The 22104-nt window shown below is 40.7% G+C and overlaps 4 protein-coding genes across 4 annotated transcripts; 2 read left to right on the top strand and 2 right to left on the bottom strand.

Moving 5' to 3' along the window:
* Positions 1-2110: 2110 nt before the first annotated feature.
* Positions 2111-4956, bottom strand: LOC108067357 (uncharacterized). The gene is made up of 2 exons (XM_017156335.3): positions 4803-4956; positions 2111-4173 (listed from the first exon to the last, which is right to left on the bottom strand). The coding sequence occupies exon 2, from the start codon at positions 3888-3890 to the stop codon at positions 2265-2267; it is 1626 nt and encodes a 541-aa protein (XP_017011824.3). The 5' UTR covers positions 3891-4173; positions 4803-4956; the 3' UTR covers positions 2111-2264.
* A 216-nt stretch (positions 4957-5172) lies between these two features.
* Positions 5173-6150, top strand: LOC108067344 (probable RNA-binding protein 46). Its single transcript, XM_017156317.3, has 3 exons — positions 5173-5301; positions 5366-5544; positions 5603-6150. The coding sequence occupies exons 1-3, from the start codon at positions 5188-5190 to the stop codon at positions 5997-5999; spliced, it is 690 nt and encodes a 229-aa protein (XP_017011806.3). The 5' UTR covers positions 5173-5187; the 3' UTR covers positions 6000-6150.
* Positions 6151-13434: 7284 nt separating this feature from the next.
* LOC138913171 (vitelline membrane protein Vm26Ab-like) lies at positions 13435-14180 on the bottom strand. The gene is made up of 2 exons (XM_070215802.1): positions 14005-14180; positions 13435-13934 (listed from the first exon to the last, which is right to left on the bottom strand). The coding sequence occupies exons 1-2, from the start codon at positions 14011-14013 to the stop codon at positions 13557-13559; spliced, it is 387 nt and encodes a 128-aa protein (XP_070071903.1). The 5' UTR covers positions 14014-14180; the 3' UTR covers positions 13435-13556.
* A 5136-nt stretch (positions 14181-19316) lies between these two features.
* Positions 19317-21925, top strand: LOC108067347 (probable cytochrome P450 6d5). Its single transcript, XM_070215096.1, has 6 exons — positions 19317-19345; positions 19630-20314; positions 20417-20563; positions 20619-21049; positions 21198-21446; positions 21604-21925. The coding sequence occupies exons 2-6, from the start codon at positions 19785-19787 to the stop codon at positions 21765-21767; spliced, it is 1521 nt and encodes a 506-aa protein (XP_070071197.1). The 5' UTR covers positions 19317-19345; positions 19630-19784; the 3' UTR covers positions 21768-21925.
* Positions 21926-22104: the final 179 nt, after the last annotated feature.

Genomic DNA, 22104 nt, shown 5'->3' with positions numbered 1-22104 from the left:
CCCTACCTATAACTGAGTACATGTACACTATTATATAGCCGTTTATGCTGGCCATAATTACGAGTATATATGTATATATGTCGATACTGGCGGATATTAAGTTGCGGCAAGTTCACTGACCACCGATGGACTTCAGTGCCCAACTCCGCTTGACCACGCCCAGCCAACTCGATGGAAAGTACTTTGGAGAACTGCTTTTAGCGACAGTTTTTCCTTGCCTCTTTCCGCCCTTTTTTAGTTTTTTAGCTGGCTGGTTTTGCTGCTAATTCCCAGCTAGCTTACAAAATGGCAAATAGTCGCAGCTGGCAGCCATTTTTCTTGTATTTCGCTTTGTTATTGATACCCTGTGTAAGTAGGGGCTAAAGGGGGTTTATGGGTTCGTAAAATGAAATTAAAATATATATTTTTATTAAAGATATGATAGATTCAAATGGAATTCCGATTAGTTAGTAAAAACAACATAAGTTTATTGGGAAATATGTTTATTTGGTACTTCTGGAATAATATTTGATTAAATAAATTATCCTACATTTTCAAAGGATTTTTTGATATATGAATGAAATCAAGAAAGTGTTTGGAAATTTCTAATTTTTAAATTCTAACTAAAAAAGTCTTTTTTATTTCTATATAAACATAAGATATCAAAAAGGGTATTCTCCCCGTCCATTCAACCCTTTTAAGCAGGCTCAGCTTTGTTGTTCGCAAAGCTGCAACGGAAACATTGCATAATTAAAAACAAGAGAGAACGCTATAGTCGGGTTGTTGTCCCGACTATCTAATACCCGTCACTCAGCTAAAGGGAGTGCGAACGCTGTGTCGGGTTGGTTTCCCGACCAATAATCGTAACTCAGCTAAAGGGAGTGCGAGGGAGATAGATATATAATTTTTGATTGCGTATAACTTTTTAATGAATGGTCCGATTTGAAAAATGTCTTCTACATTTCGATAGGTATAAATATACACAACAAAATTGCATTTATACTTCTCGGAAATCTTTAAAGATGTGGGCGCAGGACCCATTTTAAAATCGTTAGTGAGCGATTGTGGGCGTTAGAGGGGGCGTGGCGCTCGGCTAAAATAAACTTGCGCTGCGTAGGAAGCCAAAGAATATGTGTGGGAAATCTCAACCTTCTAGCTTTTGTAGTTTCTGAGATCTCAGCGTTCATACAGACGGACAGACGGACAGACGGACAGACAGACAGACAGACAGACAGACAGACAGACAGACGGACAGACGGACATGGCTAGATCGGCTCGGCTAGTAACCCTGATCAAGAATATATATACTTTATGGGGTCGGAAACGCTTCCTTCTAGCTGTTACATACTTTTGCACGAATCTAGTATACCCTTTTACTCTACGAGTAACGGGTATAAATAGCTACTGTTTACGAGTAGATTGTTTGTTATACCCGTTACTCGTAGAGTAAAAGGGTATACTAGATTCGTGCAAAAGTATGTAACAGCTAGAAGGAAGCGTTTCCGACCCCATAAAGTATATATATTCTTGATCAGGGTTACTAGCCGAGCCGATCTAGCCATGTCCGTCTGTCCGTCTGTCTGTCTGTCTGTCTGTCTGTCTGTCTGTCTGTCCGTCTGTCCGTCTGTCCGTCTGTATGAACGCTGAGATCTCAGAAACTACAAAAGCTAGAAGGTTGAGATTTCCCACACATATTCTTTGGCTTCCTACGCAGCGCAAGTTTATTTTAGCCGAGCGCCACGCCCCCTCTAACGCCCACAATCGCTCACTAACGATTTTAAAATGGGTCCTGCGCCCACATCTTTAAAGATTTCCGAGAAGTATAAATGCAATTTTGTTGTGTATATTTATACCTATCGAAATGTAGAAGACATTTTTCAAATCGGACCATTCATTAAAAAGTTATACGCAATCAAAAATTATATATCTATCTCCCTCGCACTCCCTTTAGCTGAGTTACGATTATTGGTCGGGAAACCAACCCGACACAGCGTTCGCACTCCCTTTAGCTGAGTGACGGGTATTAGATAGTCGGGACAACAACCCGACTATAGCGTTCTCTCTTGTTTATTGTGTAGTCATCTCCAGCATCAGCCCTTCCCAGCCCTCCCCTCGCCCCAAAAGACCCTTTGCTTTGTTTTCTTTTCGACGGGGTTTTTAATTTAATAAACCGTAGTATTTAAATTAATTAATGAGCAGCGCAGCTGGCGGTGTTAATGTTGTTACAAGTGCAAAGGCAATTACAAAAACAGGTGCGAGGAAAGTTACGGATTTTGGAGGGTTATTTACTGGAATAGTTGCTCCTTCTCGCGGACGACTGATTTCAGATCTCCGGCCAGTTGGCCGTACTCGTCGTTCAGGCGACCTAGCATCTTTCGAAGGACATCCGGTTGGATAACTCCGGAGCAGTGTGTCTTACAGAGTTCCTTGATCTTGGCCAGGTGAACCATTCGCTCCCGCTGCAGTTCCTCTTGCAGCTCCAACTGGTGGCGCACCTGCTGCAAATCCGCCTCAGTGGGTGATGGTTTTTGTATCAGGATATTCCTGCGATAACGACGCCAGGTGTTTCGTTGGCATGCAATCACCTTCTTACGATGCCACCTGAGAGCAACTCGCTCGAATTGTCGATCCAGAGCTTGGAGCTTCCAGAAATCCTTCAGTCCCCGAAATCTTTGAAAGCAGGTTCGGAACAACTTCAACTGATTAGGTTTTCCGCGCCAGCGTTTTAGACGTTCCAATGCCCGATAGGCTCCAATTATGAATCCCTTAACTCGCTGATCCGTTCGCTTGGCGTCGCCGGGGGGAAGGGGCATATCTTTTACATCCTTCATTGTGCCATCCAAGTTGTAGTACTCCAAACACTGTACCCTTAGCTTCTCACGGCGAACTAACAATTCCTGAATGGTTTTGTCTTTGAAAAATTGAGGGGGTAGCGATTGCCCTCCAGTTTGTCGGGTCATCTGAGCAGGAACTTGCTCCGTGCTTTTTCGAAAGTTCCTTGGCGGCACAGGGGGCGGATTCTTTGGCCTGCTCCCCATGGGAATCGAATATTCAGCTGTTTCGGCTGTGTTTCTCAAACGTTCGGCCATCTCCTCGAAGCAATCTTTCAGGTTTTTCACAGCACTCGATCTGCGGGTAACCTGATCTATTACATTGGTTATCTTCTTGAGTTTCTCTTGCACTTGGGGGATGCAGGAACGAGGTCTCTCGCTTTCACGATTGGCAGTTGAATCCCCACTATTGCTCGAACTTTTTTCGTAGCTTTTTCTGACATTCTCCATGGAACTTACACTCAAAGGATGTTGATCGTTTTTCGAAAGCTCCTCTTCTAGGGCTTGGATTCTCTGCTTAACGCTCTTTATTTCCGCCTCATTGGCGCATTCAGAGCAGGTTCTCTGGGAATCTGAATTTGATTGGGAGGAAATGGAGCGAGTATTGGGTTCCATTTCCGAGGGTTCGGAAACTTCTTTAATAGGCTCTAATTTTCTAGACCGAGGAATGTGGCTGAAAGTCCTTTTGAGTAATGCAGTGCGGGAAAGAGGTTGCTCCCTTCGTAGAGTTTCTGCTATATTTTTGGTACAATCTTTGACTTTCTCCTGGGAAGTAACCTTCTTACATGGGTGCCCTTTGTATTCATCCACCAACTCATTCAGATTCCGGTTGCAATTCCGCACATCCGTAAACGGCGCCTTCAAAAAACCAAAGTCCTTCAAGTGACCATGCATCAGGAGCATCAGACTGTTCCGGGCCAACTTCTGGCTGAGCGGAGTCCTTTCGAATACCTTCATCCACATGGCCATGATTAGGCGATCTGACTGGAGGGCCCTCGACTGATCAACATCCTTGTAAACGGCCACCTGCTGTCTGAAATGGCGATCCAGTAACTCCTCGCTTGGTTCTATTGATGCCATGTTCGCATATTCAACAAGATTGGACTATTGTTATTTCCAAAAATTTGTTTTTTGTTTAACCGGAAAATTTAAAAGATTCGAATGAACTCAGCCCGCTGACTGAGATCGGGAAAGGGAAAGGAAGAGGGGTGGGTTTATTCTTGCTTTACTCTGCGGCTGTCACCGAGCGTTTCTCAACCACAAAAAGCGGAGTGGGCCAAAAGTGGAGCTTAGGGTTTCTCGGGGATGCGTCAAGTGGTGGACCCAAGTCTGGGTAACAAGCTCAAGGAGCAGCGACAGCACACTGTAAATAAAATAAATAAAAATATGATTAATTTTTAATAATGTAATCTAAAAGAAAAATGGACAACATAATATTTCCAAATTAAACACAGGCCTAAGAAGGGTTTTTGATAACATTTTGGTTCTTGCTAGAAATTGTAATTACTTTTTAAATCTGAAAAAATTATTCCTGGCCAAAATAATTCAATTTTATTATTTTTAAGTACACCTGTAATTCTAAGTGTATCGGCAGCGGCAACAAAACAGTATGCGGTTGCGTGCCACGTAAATTTTCATTAGCACAGCGCGCGTATAAATTAGGAAAATGAAGCAGCAGCGGCAGCAGGCACTTGAGTGCACCGCAACCTCCATCAAGATGCCCCATGGTGGGGTGAGTGGGTGGTGACTGAATGGGCGGCTTAACCGCAACGACAACAACAACGTGGATACGTAGGTGCTGCGGCTTGTGGCAAACTGCTGGCAAAAGTTGCAAATGCCCGCCTGCCTGCCTGCATAAATTTATATTGTTAAACATGAGCTAGAAAAAAGCACGCGCAGCCTGTCAAAACAGAGCAAAAAGCTGGCGAGAGCAAAGAAATGGCCTGACATGCAAAAAGCGGTTAGAAAAAGTAAAGTAAATGCATAACGTACCTCGCAAAAATAGAATACCTTAGTTATAGTGCAGTCAGAGTTCACAGCAAGGCTAATAAAAGACGGGGTCTTCTCGAGATATTTTTTTTTATAAAAATTGCTATTTGTAATATGGCATACCCGTGTTGAACTGATGAGAATTCAACAAAAATCAGCGCTTTTGACAATAATTCCATAAGCAAACTGTTTAAGTTTTATCTTATTTTTTCTTAACCGTTTTCAAATTTGAATAATCCGATATCTAAACTTCATTTAAACCATCTGGCAACACCGTGACTTAAATTGGTTACTTAGCTAATTTGGTCACACTGTTTTTTTCGTAATTTTTCTGCGCACGCGTAACGCGTGTTGTTTTTCTTTTTTCTTTTTTTTTTTTTTGTTTGAAATGGATTTTGAGAGCTATTATCGTACAAGTCAGGTAAATGGCACTATTTCCATAACCACGCGTCAGGTCCTTGATGAGGATCTGAAATCCGCGCTGGAGGAGGGAGAGGGTGAGGTAAGTTCGTTAATACTAAAATCAGATGTTTCAAAGTTTAAGTGCTGACTTCTTCTTTTGGCAGCTCTACTTAACTTGCATACCCAGGGACCGGCGCAGTTCACCGGAGAAGATTGTGCAGCTGGCCAGCGAACTGGGTGAGATCTACGCCCTACGTTTCAAGATCGATTATGCGGGAAATAGTCGCGGTTATGCCTACCTTCAATACATCAATCCGCCCCTAAAAGAGGCGGCAATGGAGTAGTAAGTTTTCTTCTATGGTTTCAAGGGGGGTTGCAATATTAACCCTTACAAATTGTAGTCTGCCCAAGCGATTCCTCCAGATGAACCTCCCCATCAAGGTGATGACATCCCTGAATAAACGTGAATTACTGCTGAACCAGGTGCAGTCGCTCAGGCCATGGCAGGTTTACCAGGAGATGCGCAAGATCTTTCCCTTCGCCATCCTCCGCGTTTACGAGTACCAATCCGGCAAGTTCATCTATATCTTCGGTTACCGCAACAATGACACGGCTGCGAATGCCCATCAGACCATTAGAAATACCATAAGAAGGTTCGGTGCCCGAGCTCACATATCCTGGTTATGTCGGAAGCACTTCCTAAGTGGGCACAAATTAGACTCACCTTGCTGCCAGAAACTAGATGAGAACCACATGCTGCTCGTCACAAGCACAGACAAATATTGTTTCACAATTTAACGGGATTTTAATAAATAGGTTTTCCTATAGAATAAGTTCAAACCTATGTTGCATAAGATAAAAACATGTAGTTGTAGAAAACGATTGTGATTTTTGTTCCTTTTTTTGTAATACCAATCACCAAATTCTAAATGAAAGCCTTTATAACTTTTTTAATATTGTTTCACAATTTAACGGGATTTTAATAATTAGGTTTTCCTATAGAATAAGTTCAAACCTATGTTGCATAAGATAAAAACATGTAGTTGTAGAAAACGATTGTGATTTTTGTTCCTTTTTTTGTAATACCAATCACCAAATTCTAAATGAAAGCCTTTATAACTTTTTTAAGCCCATAAATAAGAACTCTGAAAGACCCTACTTACTATTTTCAGAGTCATACAGATTATTATACCTTTTTTTTAAGATTTTTGAACCACTACAATTTTTTTTTAATCGTGTTAATACAAATGTAAATATTTACTTATAGACGAGCTCTGTTATAAATGACTATTTTGAAATCAAAACAAATATTTAATAATTTGATCCCGAAAATGTAGTTACATTTTTAAAAAGGCAAGCGCGTATTGAATGAAAAAAGGCAAATTTTTAACCATTCTGCTGAGATTTCTGTGACATTAAGGATGCTAAACTATTTAGCTACCCATTCGAGTAAAACATGAGCTTTTCCAAGTTGTTAAGGCCATGTGATTTCCCCATTGTTCCCGGCAATCCATTTGGCCTGAAGCTTTTCAGTCTGACGAAATGCAGCCGCAGCTTGTTGACTTCATTAACTCTGGGCAAAAACAGAGAGCAGCAATAAAAATACAAAAATAAGAAAAACAAAAGCAACAGCGGGACTGCAGTTTTTCACATGCAAATTAATGCAGTGTCTTTGGAGTGCCGGAGTGCCAGGACAACTTGCAGGGCAATGCGACAGCCTGCGGCATAATGCAATTAAATGAGTGCAGCGAGCAGGAGTCGCTGGAGCCCCCGGCTGGCATTGTGTTAGAGTCTGGAGTCTGGGGAGTCCAAAGTGCAATGATCGAGGAGGGAGCACAGTGGCACCTGCCAGCTCATCCGTCGTGCAAAGGATGCAAAGGACGAGGTACGAAGGACAGGTCCGCTGCGCATTCTAATGCGATTGCCGCACTTGACGGGATGTCGTGGCAAGCGGAAACGGATGTTGTTGTCCTGCTCCTGCTGCTCCTCCTGGTTGCAATTAAATTAGAACCTGAAATCGAAATGCAGTCAACACGATGATGCAAAAATAAGAAGCGGCAGCCTCATAAATATTCATTAAATTAAGCATAAGTCGAGACATCTTCAGGGGGGCATACAAAAACAAGACGGCTGCTGAATGTTCTCCAAAATCATTTGCATTAATTTGTTAATCCAAGCGCGACAGCCACGCCCCTGTTCACTCACTTAAAGGCCATTAAAATTTCAAAGCCATGTGAGGGATTGTGCGAGATTTAACCCATGCCAATCTGCTCTCCCCTTTGCCGTTGGAGGGTTAAAGTCCTGCAGTCCCGCCTCTGTGACGCAATTACAAAGGACCCGAAGTTTGCTTCTAATTTTCCTCTACTTTCCATAGCTGCGCCAGCATACAGGCATCCATTTTTCGACCTACAGATGATATCAAAACAGTGGTGTTTTAAGGAATTTTATTCTTACATTTTTAATAAATCTATTTAATTAAATTTTATTCAACTAAAATAAAGACTTATATAATGGAAATAGAATTTATAATTTAACCTACATCAATTATCTTTTTAAAAGTTCTTTGAATAGTTATGTTTTCTAATTTTAAAGTTTCCTTTTCGTATTTTATATTTTTTAATATTACTTAGATTAATTGAAATCTATAGTTAATTAACCTCTAAGATTTTTAGCATTTCATGTTTTATATCTCTATCTTAAACTTTACAAAAAATCTTTAAACTACCAGAGTTAATATTAAATCACGATGATTGCACAGAAATGCCCCTCTTATCCTGCTCACCACTGTATGTGACCCATTTTCGAGTCTGCGATAGAGGGCAACTCAGCCTGAGCTTACCTGGTTATTGCGGCAAGTGCCAATATTTGCCTTTTGATGCGAGCAGCAAAGGATATAGAGGGGAGGATATAGTGTTTTGGTGGGGGATGGCAAAAGTCAAGTGGGGGAGGAACGACGCCAACTGACACAGTTTGTTTTAGGCTTTAAGGCGGTCGGTCCTTGGATTTGGGTCACAGATTGCCTGGGACAAAGGAGCCGAAGGAACGGGTTCCGGGGGCCCTGTCACCGGAAAGCGAAAGTTATGCACATATTGAGTTCAAGCTTTAAGGGGAATGTGCCAGTCCAATTTCTTGCCGGTTTCAGCTTTTTGAGTGCGGTTTTAGTTCCGTTCTTGGCCCTTTTCCATTTTCGTGCATTTCTCTAACCGCATCTGCAGCAAAGAGCATGACAGATGTGGAAGATATACGTAGGGATGAGGATGGATATACCCATATATGGATGCGGATGTGGTTGGGGACAAACCGCCAACCTCCAGCACTTAGCGCGAATTTTTTGATGATTTTTTAAGCAACTTGTCGTTGGCTTGGAAATGCCATTACTGACATGCATCATGCATATGGATGACTGGTTGTTTTTCCTGTCCTCGTGCTCCGCTGGCTTTGGTTTAGCCAGATGGCATACGAATAATGGGTTGCTGGGTAGCACGAATTCAAGATGAGCTGGGAACCGTCTTTAAAAAGTTACCAACTAGTTTGCCGCCGAAATTTGCATGTTAAGCGGAGCTGAAAAGCTGAAATGTTTTCATAACTGATGAAAGCACTGCAGCTGCGAATATATGAACTGTGTTTCTGTCGCCAGTTAATTGAAAATATATGTAATCAAAACAAGAGTTTTTATGACAAAATGGAAATGAACACAAACATATTTTAATTTATTAACTTATAGTAAAGCTAACAAGTTGTTTAATGGTTGCATTATTTTAAAACTATAACTATACTTTACTCAAATATAAAGCGTTTTAAAATATGTTTCCAACTTGTGAGAGACCAAAAAAACTGAGAAATGTATTATTCAAACTCAGACAATCTCTTAAAGATTATAGATTATATCCTCAGACATTTTCATTTCTTTGCCAAGACGATGAAAAACTTTATCATCGATTCCTCACAAATACTTGGGAATTATTTTCTTGTCCTCTTCCGTTGGCAAACTTCCACTTGCAACTCACCAGCTCATATTTTATTAATCAATTCAATTTTGTCGCCAAAAATTATGAAAATTTCCCCAGATGCTGCCCGGCTGCGTTGACAGCACAAGTTGATAATGACTGCTGAAGAAGGCCAAAAGTGCCAGAAGTTAAAACAACACTTTTATTGACTTTTACGGAATGCCTTCTTCTGGGTGTTTTTTTGGTCGGGGACTAATCGTCATCCCCACCCACGTTCAACACTCTGGATGCTTGCAAATTAATGAAAAAACTTGTGGGCGTTGCCGTCCGAGTTGGATATAAAACACAAAAATATTTATTTTTCATAAGGCGAGAAGGTCCTTGAGGTCGTATTAAAAAATTCCCAACAGCGTCAAGTGGGAACAGTTGTTTTTACTGGCAAATGAGTTTACGAGCGTGTCGTGTCCTGGTCGCTTTGTTTATGCTGCATATTAAATAAATTTTGACATCAGCCACGACAAGTCCTCCGGCTCTGGCTTTCGTCTTCGGAGTGTTGTTCGGCAAACTTTGCTTGTTGACAATAAAATAACATTTTGCACTCACTTAGCCCAGCTGGGCTTTTCCCCACTTCCCGGCCCAACTTGCCACCATTCGAGAGTTTTAATGAAAAAAGTTTTCGACTACGAAGGCTCATATTTTTGGTCCGGAAATTGGCATGCAATAGAGTTGATTTCGGTACGCAATTTATTGTATTTATATAGGAATAGGTTTGTGTACGGAGGCGACTTCATTAAAATGTACACTTGATCATTGCTTGAATTTCTTGCGCAAACTTTCCATGAAGGAGAGCGTGCTGGGATGTGGCATAACAATATTACGCATACGCAACGTGAGCTGAAGCTGTTGCTGCCTCGGAAGCCCGAGAAGCTGATTGTCAGCCGCTCGTGGGCATTGCAAATCAATCAATAAAACGCCAGGCGAAGTCAATCGCAAGGAATTTTGCGCAACACACAATCAAACCCATATTGCTTTGTGGGAAGAACACTGGGAAAACCGATTAATTCGGGTTTGGATGCATAAACTACTTTTAAATCGAAGCTAAGTAAAACTATTAATAACTAATTCATTTATTCCATAATAAATACAATATATGTTTTTGTGTAAGAACATTAAAATGATTCAAATATTTTTAATTTTCGATTTTATTATAAAAGAAAAATTTAGTAAAATATCTTTGTTAACTGACTTTCAATTAAAAATAATGTAAATAATTTACAAAATATTTTATAAGTTTAATTTAACTTTATCTCCGAGAACTATACAACTAGCTGTGATTCATAAGAAAAGAAATGAAACTAATCGGATTTTTCTTTAATTGAAGTCTATTAAAATTAAATGTGCTCCATTTAATTATGTGGCATGTGCAATTTAAATCCGCTAATTTAACTATTATGAGCTTTTTAAAATTGCCCCGTTGTTGTTCGATTTTCCGGCAGTGTGTGAAATTGTGAAATGCTATGCGCAATATTGAAGCAGCTGCTCATACTTTAGCTAACATTCCGATGGAGAGTCAAACGGTCCGTCAGACGGACGGACAGCAGTTGGTGCTGACTGACAATCGATTATTTGCAGAGTGCAAAATAAAACGTCAAATGAAATAAAACACAACGGAGTGGAATAAAAAATATATAGAAATGTATTTACTATGTATGTATAAGATGCAGCCTTCTAGTTGCTTTGGCATCGGTTCCCGGCATCGGATTCCTTTAGTCGAACGGCAATTTAATTTCAATTTCTCCGTTGCCAGGCTCCACATCACTCCCCGCCGTTCTCCATCTCCGATTTCACATTATTTATGGTGCAATAAAAAATATATATACCAACCTACGGAGGCAAAAACTTTGCATTAGCATAGCAACAATATTTGCCGACTCTTTTGTCCTTGCCACAATTTTGTTGCGAAATTTCATTATGAACGGATGTCGCTTAAGTGCACATTGAATTCAATTAGAGCCCGACACAACCCATGCAATTCTGCATACAAGCTGCCGTAGAATTCGCATGGTTTGTGGATATGTGAGCGTACATATCTATGGTTTCAAACCTGCCAATTGAAAATGGAATTATAAAATATTTCCCACACTCACACACACTGTCCGACGAGATGTCCTTCTAAGGAGCAGTTTGGTCGAAACAGGACATAGGAAACCGCAACCAGATGTTGTCTCTGTATGTGTGTGTGTGCGGTTCTGATTGGAATGCGCTACATTAAGAAGTCAACTCTTCCGGGTGTAAATAAAGCTATTTTCCAAGGAATTTCCATTAAAAACGGTGTTTGGAAAAGTTGCCCAAAGAACATGGCTTCGTCAACTAAAAGTTGGGCAAAGTAAGTGAGGCAAGTGCATAGGCAAAGAAATGTGGCAGTAAAAAGTTGACCATTCACTTGTAAAATTTAATTTACAAGTTCTAAAAAGTTACCAAGTAAAAATGCGTATAAATGCGATTTGTAAAGCTGGCGAAAATATAAATAAATTAATTTGTTGGCTGCTTTTCTTCCATTCAATCTTTATATTGAAATTACATCTTACAAATGTAAAATGAAACATTTTTTAAATTGTAGTAACAAATTTAGAGATTTTTTTTTTAATATAGTTAATATTAAAAACGTATAAATAAAATAATTTGTTAGCTACTTTTTCTTAGTCTTTAGTCTTTACTCTTTTAACCTTTATTTTACATCTTACAATTTTCTAATTATTGATTTGTTATAATGTGGTAAACGATTTTAAGATTTTTCCCTAAACTACAGTTCTTCTTAAAATAATGTAAATAATTATAGACTTAATCACTTTTAATTTAATAATTATAATAAAAAGGATTCCTCTTCAAATTGATGTCCTACTGCACTAAAATGGTTTAATTGCGCCACAATCATCCATCTGGAAAATACTCGAAAGATAAATAGCCCGATGTGCGACCCATTCGTTTCTGAGATTCCCCTGGGCCATCTTCGTTTAATGTGTCTACATAATAGCGTTCACCGGCTTCCATCTGGCTGGATGTTGCTGGATTCTTTGCTTTCCGCCTCTAAATTTGCTGGCCAACTGCAGGCTGTTGGCCAAGATGCTAGATGCGAGGGTTTCCTGCATCCTGCATCCTGTCGTTTCCTGTGCACCACCAGACCACCGAACTACCGCACCACCCGGCTGCAAGTGGGGCAGGATCTACTTCTTCTTCTGCCAGTCCAGTGCTGTGGTGGCCATTATTTCCTGTATTTAATTGCACTACTCTCGGCTGCGGTTTTCTGCTACATTTGTTGCCGCCTGCAAACGACCAAGGACTATAATGTACTTTGGCTAACCGTCCTCGGGGCAGTGCAGTCCTTTCGGGACCCAGGACCTCAGCTTCACATCTCCATTTTTTCTTCCTTTTTTTTCGGGCTGATTGCCGTTTGCCGGTTCCTTCTTTGTGTGACGTATTTGTTGGTCACTTTGCAGGGGCAGTGGCAGTCATCAAATGATTTATACTTTAATAAGCGTGCTCAGGACATGCAGAGAAATTAGATGTGACCACACCAACCTCCTTGGCACTCATCGTCCGGCTGACATTTTTCTTTGACGCTCACAAAAGGAATTTGCGCAATTTATGAGTGGCATGAGCTGGCAGAGAAAATACCAAAGCAGCATTCGAGAAATTAATAAGGAAGTCGGGCCAGATCGGAAGTGTGGTGGCAGCGGGGGGAGCTGGGGGAAGATGGCTTCTCGAAAGTATTTCCGGTATTTGTGCCATTAAGGCAAGCGAAAGGCGGCGAAAGGTGACAAAAATGCACGCAACCTCAGCCCCTGCGAATTTTTAAGTAGTTTGCAGGATGTGCGCTCATAAGTATGCAATCATTTTACACTCAAGAGCTCTTAGCTTTCTACGAATTTCACTAAAACCTTTTACAGGTACTTAAAAGTAAAATATATGTCATTTTTCATTACCGGTTTATAGCGAAAGACCTTGGGAATATAATAATTTTAATGTGAACATACGTTTTTTTTAGGAGCAATAATCACAGTTTTTAGTTTCATTCTGTTCAAGGAAGAGGCATTCAAATGCATTATAAAATAGAAACACCTCTTGACAAGCTAAAAAACTCACAAAAGATATAATAGGTCTTAATAGTAGACTTTTTAAAATGTCAAATAATATTATTATGGAAACCTAAAACATAATAATATTTATTTTTCTACGTGTTTATGTAGACAACATAAACACCACCGCCAAATGAAAAAATATCTCAATTTAAATTTCAGATAGTTTAATTTGCATACAAAATCATCTCTTGAGGTCTAGAAAAATAAATGCCAAGCTATGAGCCAAGCTCACAGGGAAATATTTTCCGTAGGAATCACAATCTGTTGATTTACTTCTTCAGCAGCAGAGGAGCGGCAGCGGTGGCGACGTAGGGACTGGCCACATAGGGCGAGCTGTAGGCCAGGGGGGAGGTGTAGGCGGCGGCGTAGGGGGCGGCAAAGCGAGCCACTGGAGCGGTATAGGCGGCAGCAACTGGAGCGGTATAGGCAGCGGCAATGGGGGCGGTATAGGCGGCGGTGTAGGCGGCGGGGAAGGCGGCGCTGTGGGCCACCGTGTTGGCGGTGTAGCTGGAGGCGTAGGGAGCCACGTAGGCGGCACTGCCCACCACAGCCGGAGCGGTATAGGCCAGAGGAGCGGCGGCCAGAGGAGCCACGATTCCGGGCTTGGCAGCAGCCACGGCCACAACAGCGAAGAAGCAGACGGCGAACTGTGGATTATAATTCCCCTTAATTAGTTAGTCCTTAAAACGGAAACCCCAAAGTCCTTCAAGAACTTACGAATTTCATGTTGTTTGTTGGTTTTTTGTTTTTGGTAGCTGTTACTACTCGGAGCTGTGAGCTTGATTTGATATTGAGTTGACCGGGCTGGCCAGTTTATATAGGTTCCATACCCACTTTAATAAACGGCGAAGGCCGCGCTTAAAAATGCAGCTGTCGTCGCTGACATCGCTACTCAAAGTCTTTGACTCGGTTCCAACTTACTGGGCCAATCCAAGCTGTTGTTGGTGGACACGAACACTTGGCACGTGAGCGCCGAATTCGTAAAGGGCATTGCCGGGTTTCCTACGCCCAGTTGGCCTTCGGCGAAATTACCTTTAGATTATGCACTTTAATAGCTATTTTATTATTTCAAGTTAAAATTCTTGAGGCATTGGGCCCGCATAGTTATCTTATTTTACTACCTTTAAATAACTTTACCAAAATTACTGTTGGGGCGGCGGCTTGATCGTAGAAGCGCTGATGAGTCCCAGGAAAAGCGGATGAATTTCCGCGCAGAAATTGTAACGAAAAACACGATGGAAAAACTTCGGGGTTTTGCGCGACGTGCGGCTGTTTATTTGACACTTGAAAATAGAACTGATTACATGGAGCTTAACTTAGCGGCTCCAGAGCGGAGCGTAGAGTTGCGGGAGAGTTGGAGAGGGAGAGCGAAGGGCAGTGCGAGCGAGCGAGATGTGGACATCTGGAGAAAACTGCCGCTCGACACTGCCTCCCGAAATTAAACGCCCTTTTGGCGTGAACATTCTCCCCCCCCTTGCGAGGACCACCGTAGCAAAACATCAGGAGAAGTATCTGCAGGATAGCGGGAGCGATCGTCCAAGTGTAGAAGAGTGTGGTGGTCCTTTCCACACTTCTGGCAGCAATTCCCACTGCGGCACAAGTCCTGGGAATGATCGTGGGCCAAGCAATTCGAGCAGTATTTATGCATATGTACTTCCTGGATCCTTTTCTGGGCGCTAAGCCGTAGAAAACGGTGGCATTTCCGTAGCGGATGGATCTTTTGGCAGACTCGGCATTGGTAGGATTTAATACCTCGGGAACGTCTGTCATCCAAGGCGGGATATGGAACCCAATAATCGGAAGAATTATCTGTTGGATAGACCCTTGTAATCGGGTCGGGATCGGAAATTCGGTTAATCCCATGAACGTTGGAAACACGCGCTGAGAAAGACGAAATTCTGTGTGGGATTGAGGCTGACACTGGCCCTGGAGGTTTGGATGGAATCGAAGTAATTGTAGAATTGTTGCTTGGATGCAACAGCGTATGATGGCGACTTTGGCAAGTAAAACAACTGTGAGCGCTAATGCAATCCTGCAATTTATGGCTGCTTGCAAAACAGTTGGAACATAACTGCTTATCTTGGATGTAGGCTGAACGATCATTTACCCGCATTTGGAGGAAGCGTGGACATATACGCACGGGGTGTTTTTCCTTTAAACACAGATCGCAGCCTTTGGGTAATGGAAGTACCCTCGTAGTGAAAGAATTTATCTTTGGAAGTTCTGCCAACACATTTGTGGCTTTGGAATGGACATGGAGTAAATTAGCAGGCCGGATGCTATCAACGGCCTCTAGAGTTCGATGGCGTTTTGTTAAAAAAGAATTAAGCTCGAGCCAAGTAGGAATTTCGGCTTTATTATGAATGGATTGCTCCCATAATGAGAGCGTGAGCTTTGGTAGCTTTGTGGAGCAAATGTAGACTAGAATAGGGTCCCAATTCTCAATTTGAATGCCGGATAGTTCTAAGGCAGTTAAACATCCTTGAATTGTGTGTTGAAGTTCCTTTAAGGCTGCCCCAGACTCTTGTGCCATGGATTCCACATTGAACAATGTTTTTAGGTGGCTGTTCACCTGAAATCGCTTGTTTTCGAAACGCTCAGATAGACTTGTCCAAGCTGAACGGAAGCCATCATTGGTGAGTGGGGACTTGGAAACTATAGAATGAGCTTCACCACTAGTTTTGGCATTTAAATGGTACAGCTTTTCAACAGGCGTCAGACTCGGATTGTCTATATAGATCGCCGTGAAAAGGTCCCGGAAAGTCGGCCAGCGAAGATAATCGCCTGAGAAAATCTCCGTATCGATCGGAGGAAGCTGACAGCCAAACGAAATGTAGTCTTGGGGAGACGATGCTGGAGGTTGAGATGATTTGGGGGAGCCCTGTTGTATTTGCTCGAGGATCTGAGCAGCAAATCTTTCGTATATGGAATACGTTTCGTTATATTTCGCCTTCAGGAAGGATTTGGTGTCTGCGGCGCTGTCACCCGCAGCCACAATGCACTCGGAGCATGTGTCATATGCATCATTCACCTTTTGCCATAAGGAACTGACATGCTCGCGACGGATTTTAGATGCGGATAACGTTGGTGTGGGTGCACCCGGAAAGTTTAAAGTGGCTTCAAAATGGCTCAGAGTGTCAGCTGTGACAATAAATTTATTTAGGGCGGATTTTGCTTGAGAAGCCATTACGGACAGGAGTTTAAAATTTATTGCGAAATCGTTTACACGGAAATTATTGTGAATTGGAATTTAGGAACCAATTGAAAGTCCGTCGGTGTATACGGTCACACTGTATTGTGTGGAGGAAACTGTATGGCGATTTGAAATAATTTCGAAAATAAGTATTTAAGTGTATGCACAAAATAAATAATTATTAAATTATGCAAAGGGAAAATATGGTCACACTGGTGCACGGATAGGAAAAAAAAAATATTAATTGTTTAACAATATTAAAATTCGGATTTATGGTCGTTTTTTTTATAATTATTGTAGGCACTTGACCCACTGTGCGCTGCCGAATACTTGGAGAGTACGTAGCTGTGTGTATGTATGTATGTGGCTAGCTAACAGCTGGATACTGTAAGTCACCGATTGCGGGAGTTCTGGAGACTTATTGCGAATAGCGGAATAGCTTTGAAATGCAAAATATGTTTGCGGGATTTTATTGAAACAATTAGCTCAAAAATGTATGTAGATGAAGTGGACTGTATTTTGGAATGTTAATGTAAAAATATATGCCCGCAGCAGGAAACACAGTAAAATCACAAAAGCTGCCAATTTCGGCGGATCACTTTGATTTTGAAATATTCACTGTGGCTGGACTATATATTTTTTACACACGGAAAAAATTTAGTTTATTGACCACGAAAATATGTTTAGAAAAATATGTTTGTGTCATTAGGGTCTTGGATTTGATTTATAAATGCAGAGTAGTATAAGTAAACTGTATTAGAATATTTATGTGAATATGTACGCGCAGCAGGAACACAGTAAAAAAATGCAGAGTGCAATTTTTGCGGAACAATTTAAAAAATAGGAAACTTTTACTGCGGCTGGGTTATATTTTTACACACATTTGGAGTTTTTAGGTATATTTTTATTTATAATTGAAATAATTTGGCACTATGGACTTGCAACTTTGCATGGAATTTTTTGAAGTGTACGGCATAAGGGAATGGAAAAAATGCCGCACAAACAAAAGGAATGGAATAATATATTAAATGCCGTTGCGTCGGATTAAAATCGCTTTTCGATTTAGACAAGAAATCATACAACAAATTGAACGGAATGGGGTTCGAACAACTGGCTGTATGACCGGCAAATAATAACAATTGGAAATGGAACTTAGCTGAAGCGGTTCAAGCCACCGTAGGCGCTGGAGATAATCTTCGGAAGAATGGAAATCCGGCTCGAAGGACCAAATGTTGGGGCGGCGGCTTGATCGTAGAAGCTGATGAGTCCCAGGAAAAGCGGATGAATTTCCGCGCAGAAATTGTAACGAAAAACACGATGGAAAAACTTCGGGGTTTTGCGCGACGTGCGGCTGTTTATTTGACACTTATTTGACACAAAAAATCAGTCTCGTTACTATAAAATTAGTATATATTGGAATATCACATGCTAGAGTTCTTAAAACTTCATACATACATATGTCTATATTAAACTTAATAAGGAAAATTAATAATTGCGAATCGCGTACTGACGTCCACACACCCAGAGAAATGTGAGACTATTTTTTAGGTAACGTATGACCTAAAAAATTTAAATAGACTAAAATTTCAGATTTAGGTAATGGGTTACCTAAAAATATTAGCATGTGGACTATGTTCCTACTTTTTAGGTAAAGCCAAAGAGATTTTTATAGGCCATCGTAACCATAAAATTGGTCCATAAGACCTAAAATTTAGGAATAATTTGAAGTCGATTATTACTCACAATTTAATACAAATATTGGCCCTTAATATTAATAAACAAATTATTCGGTTTTTTAAGTTTATTATTAACAAATTTTATTAGACTTCTCTTAAAGCTAGTGATGGAAAAGTTTCAATATATAAAATCAATACCAACGTGGACTATTTTCCTACTTTTAAGGTAATAGTGCCCTATTCTAAAAATAGAATTCGCCTGTGCACCTAGAAGCAGGCTTCGGTTTTGCCACAGGGCCTTTAAGTAGTTCCGTAGACCAGAGGCTAGCCTATTGGACGCTCGCGCAGAAGACCGGGGATCGATTCCCACCGAGGACAAAATAAAATGATTGTTTTTTCAGAAAGATAAAATATTTACTTATCCGAATAAAACAATATAAGCAATTAAAATAAACAAATATGTTACTATCAATAGTAAAAATGTTAACTTTTTTGAAAATAGCTAATATTTACGTAATTTTGACCTAAAAATCTAGTCCACTAGCCATTTTTTTAGGTAACGATTACCAGAAATAAATTCAAGACTGCGTAAAAAATATAGTCCACATGGACAACATTTTAGGTAATGCATGGCCTTGGCGCGTTTTTCTGGCCATGTTTCCTAAAATTTTAGGTAATTAGGCCCCTTTTTAGTCCATTTTGTTTTCTGGGTGCAGTAGTATATATTATAATATGAGTTCTAAAATGTCCTTCTAACTTATCTAGATATTTTTATAGACCAACGTCGTTTGGCTTAAATTTTTGTAAATTACCCAAAATTTAAGGACCTAAGATTTAAAGGTCCTATTGGGTTTTACATTGAAAAACGAAGCCTTAGTTCCTTTATCTGTTTTTGATATCAGACCTAACTTTTTAAAATACATAAAAAATATTGTAAGGATTAGACCGCCATCACCTAGTCAGTTGCTCGTAGGTGTACCAACTGCACCAGCAGCGCCCTTCTGCGCTCTTTCTCACTTCCTCTCTCTTCGCTTCTTATCTCGCTAAATCTGTCGCGTTATCTATTCAGTCAAACTGCTTGTAAGCCCATCCATATACTTCTTGAAGCCAAGCTTTCAGTTCCGTCAGTGCGACTCTGAACTTTTACCAATAAAGACGGCAAATTTGTTTGTATTCGTTGTTATATAATGTAATTAAAATTTAAATGACCTATTCGCATTATTATTCATCCATTTTATATTTGTTCCCATAAAAATATAATTTGAACATAGGAGAGTTGCATCCGTTTTTTTGTGTGTATAAGGGTCTACTAAAAACCAAAGCAGCGATTTGTCCATGGAGTCAAAAAAAAAACAGAAAGAAACAGTACCTGCAGTTATTTTCACCATCTTTTTGGTGCCATCAGATATCTTTTAAGTCCCTTTGTCCCATTGTCCATCTACTAAATGGGACTCAATCGGGGGGATTTTCCAGGTAAACAGCAGACCAGCAGACCCAGCTTAAACAAGATAAGTGATATGTTGAGAACCCTGAGAGGACTATAAATTGTAGATCAGCTCTGCAGTCAGTTGCAGTTGGGAACTCTAAAAGTGCGGACAAAGAGTGAAAACAAAGAAAATATAATCAATATGATCGGAATATACCTACTAATCGGTGCAGTCACATTGCTATATGTCTACCTCAAGTGGACATTTAGCTACTGGGATCGAAAGGGTTTTCCCTCCACTGGAGTGAGCATCCCTTTCGGTGCTTTGGAATCCGTGGCCAAGGGAAAACGATCCTTCGGAATGGCCATCTACGATATGTACCAATCCACAAAGGAACCGGTGATTGGAATGTATCTCACCTTGAGACCTGCTCTCCTAATCCGAGATGCTCAACTGGCTCACAATGTGTTGGTCAAGGACTTTGCCAGTTTCCATGATCGAGGTATTTATGTGGATGAGAAGAACGATCCCATGTCGGCGAGCCTGTTCCAGCTGCAAGGAGCTAGCTGGAGGGCCCTACGAAATAAGCTGACGCCCTCGTTTACCTCCGGAAAATTGAAGGCTATGTTCGCGACCTCCGATTCTGTGGGGGATAAGTTAGTAGCCAGCATGAAGGCACAACTACCTGAAACGGGCAGCAAGGAGTTGGAACTCAAAAAGTTAATGGCAACGTAAGAATTGTTACTACTAATATTTAATCAAATAATCAAAAACTTAAAATTCTACTACCTTTAAACTGAAATCTCTTATATGATTTATATTTCTCCCCTCAGCTATGCCATCGATATTATTGCCACGACTATTTTTTATATTGACAGTTTTGCAGATCCCAACAATGAATTCCAGGCTATTAGCAAAAAGCTGAATCGTAAGCATTTCGAAGATATTATTCGTGGAGCTGCTAGTTTCCTCTTTCCCGGGTAAGGTTTAAAAGAAAATTTATAAATTACATATTTAAATATATCATCTTCATAGCCTTGAGAAGTTCTTCGTGGGAATCGGCTGGAAACAGGAGGCCACTGAAAGGATGCGTCGTTTGTCCCACAGAACCGTCGATCTCCGAGAGGAGAACAATATAGAGCGTAAGGATTTGCTGCAACTCCTTTTGCAACTCCGCAATCAGGGAAAGATCAACACTGATGATTCCGTTTGGTCAGCGGAGAGTACTAAGAATGGTGTGAAATCAATGTCAAAGGATGTGATTGCCGGCCAGCTACTCCTGTTCTACATTGCGGGCTATGAGACGACCGCCTCTACAGCCGCCTTCACTCTGTACGAGCTCACCCAAAACCCAGAGGTGATGGAAAAGGCCAAGGAGGATGTGCGTAGGGCCATCGAAAAGCACGGCGGAAAGCTGACCTACGATGCCATCTCGGACATGAAGTACCTGGAGGCCTGTGTTCTCGGTAGGTTCTGACAGATAGATATAGATCTCTGGCCTAGAGGCAAAAGCTTTGTTTTTCCCAATGCCAAGCGCTTACCAAATTTCTAATCACTTGGAAAAATAATACATGACTTCGTTTCTTACTATAATAATAATATGTTTTCATACAGAGACTGCCCGCAAATACCCGGCTCTTCCATTGCTAAACAGAATTTGCACTCAGGACTATCCTGTACCCCATAGCAAACTAGTGATCCGAAAGGGCACACCAGCTATAATCTCCGTTATCGGAATGCATCGCGATGCCGAGTACTTCCCCGATCCGCTTAGCTATCAACCAGAACGCTATCTGGAGGATAACAAAAACTTCAACCAAGCGGCCTACATGCCTTTTGGCGAGGGGCCCAGGATGTGCATCGGTAGGCAATAATCGAATAAATATTATCCAATAGAAATACAACTTTTCGATTTTTTTCATTTTTAATTTGCTTAAATTCTGGACAAGCATTTTACTATAATTGATGGCTTATGTCCTGTTTCACCAAATCTACTTACTCTTATTTATTTATTTTCCAGGCGCACGCATGGGAAAGGTGAATGTGAAGATAGCGATTGCCAAGGTTTTGTCTAATTTCGATCTGGAGATCCGCAAGGAAAAGAGTGAGATTGAGTTCGGAGTCAATGGAGTGCCGTTGATGCCAAAATCAGGTGTTCCTGTGCGTCTTTCTCTGAAAAAGTAGTCCTCAAGATGACGTTCTTAATCCCACAATAAAACTTAGTAAATCCTTTAATAAATCTGCATTGTTAGTTAATAAATATTTGGTGGTGGAGTCATAGACTTTTTAAAACGACTTTAAAATAAATATCTACATCTTATTACTGGCGTGTATTAATGTTTATAATAACCGATAATAACACAGTGCAACATGAAAAATTTAACATCAATTTAATATTTGGAAAATACTCATCGAAATTATCAAAAACCCATTAGGGATTCTCTGGCTTAAAGTTAAAATACCATTTTTATTTTTAATGGCCGTAGTAAAACATAGTAAACCATAGTAAAACATAGTAAAC

The sequence above is a fragment of the Drosophila takahashii genome, chromosome 3L (genome assembly GCF_030179915.1).
Source record: "Drosophila takahashii strain IR98-3 E-12201 chromosome 3L, DtakHiC1v2, whole genome shotgun sequence".
In the NCBI taxonomy this organism is placed as follows: Eukaryota; Metazoa; Arthropoda; class Insecta; order Diptera; family Drosophilidae; genus Drosophila; species Drosophila takahashii.
Note: the sequence above shows the minus strand (reverse complement) of the source record. Positions and strands in the feature narration are given on the sequence as shown.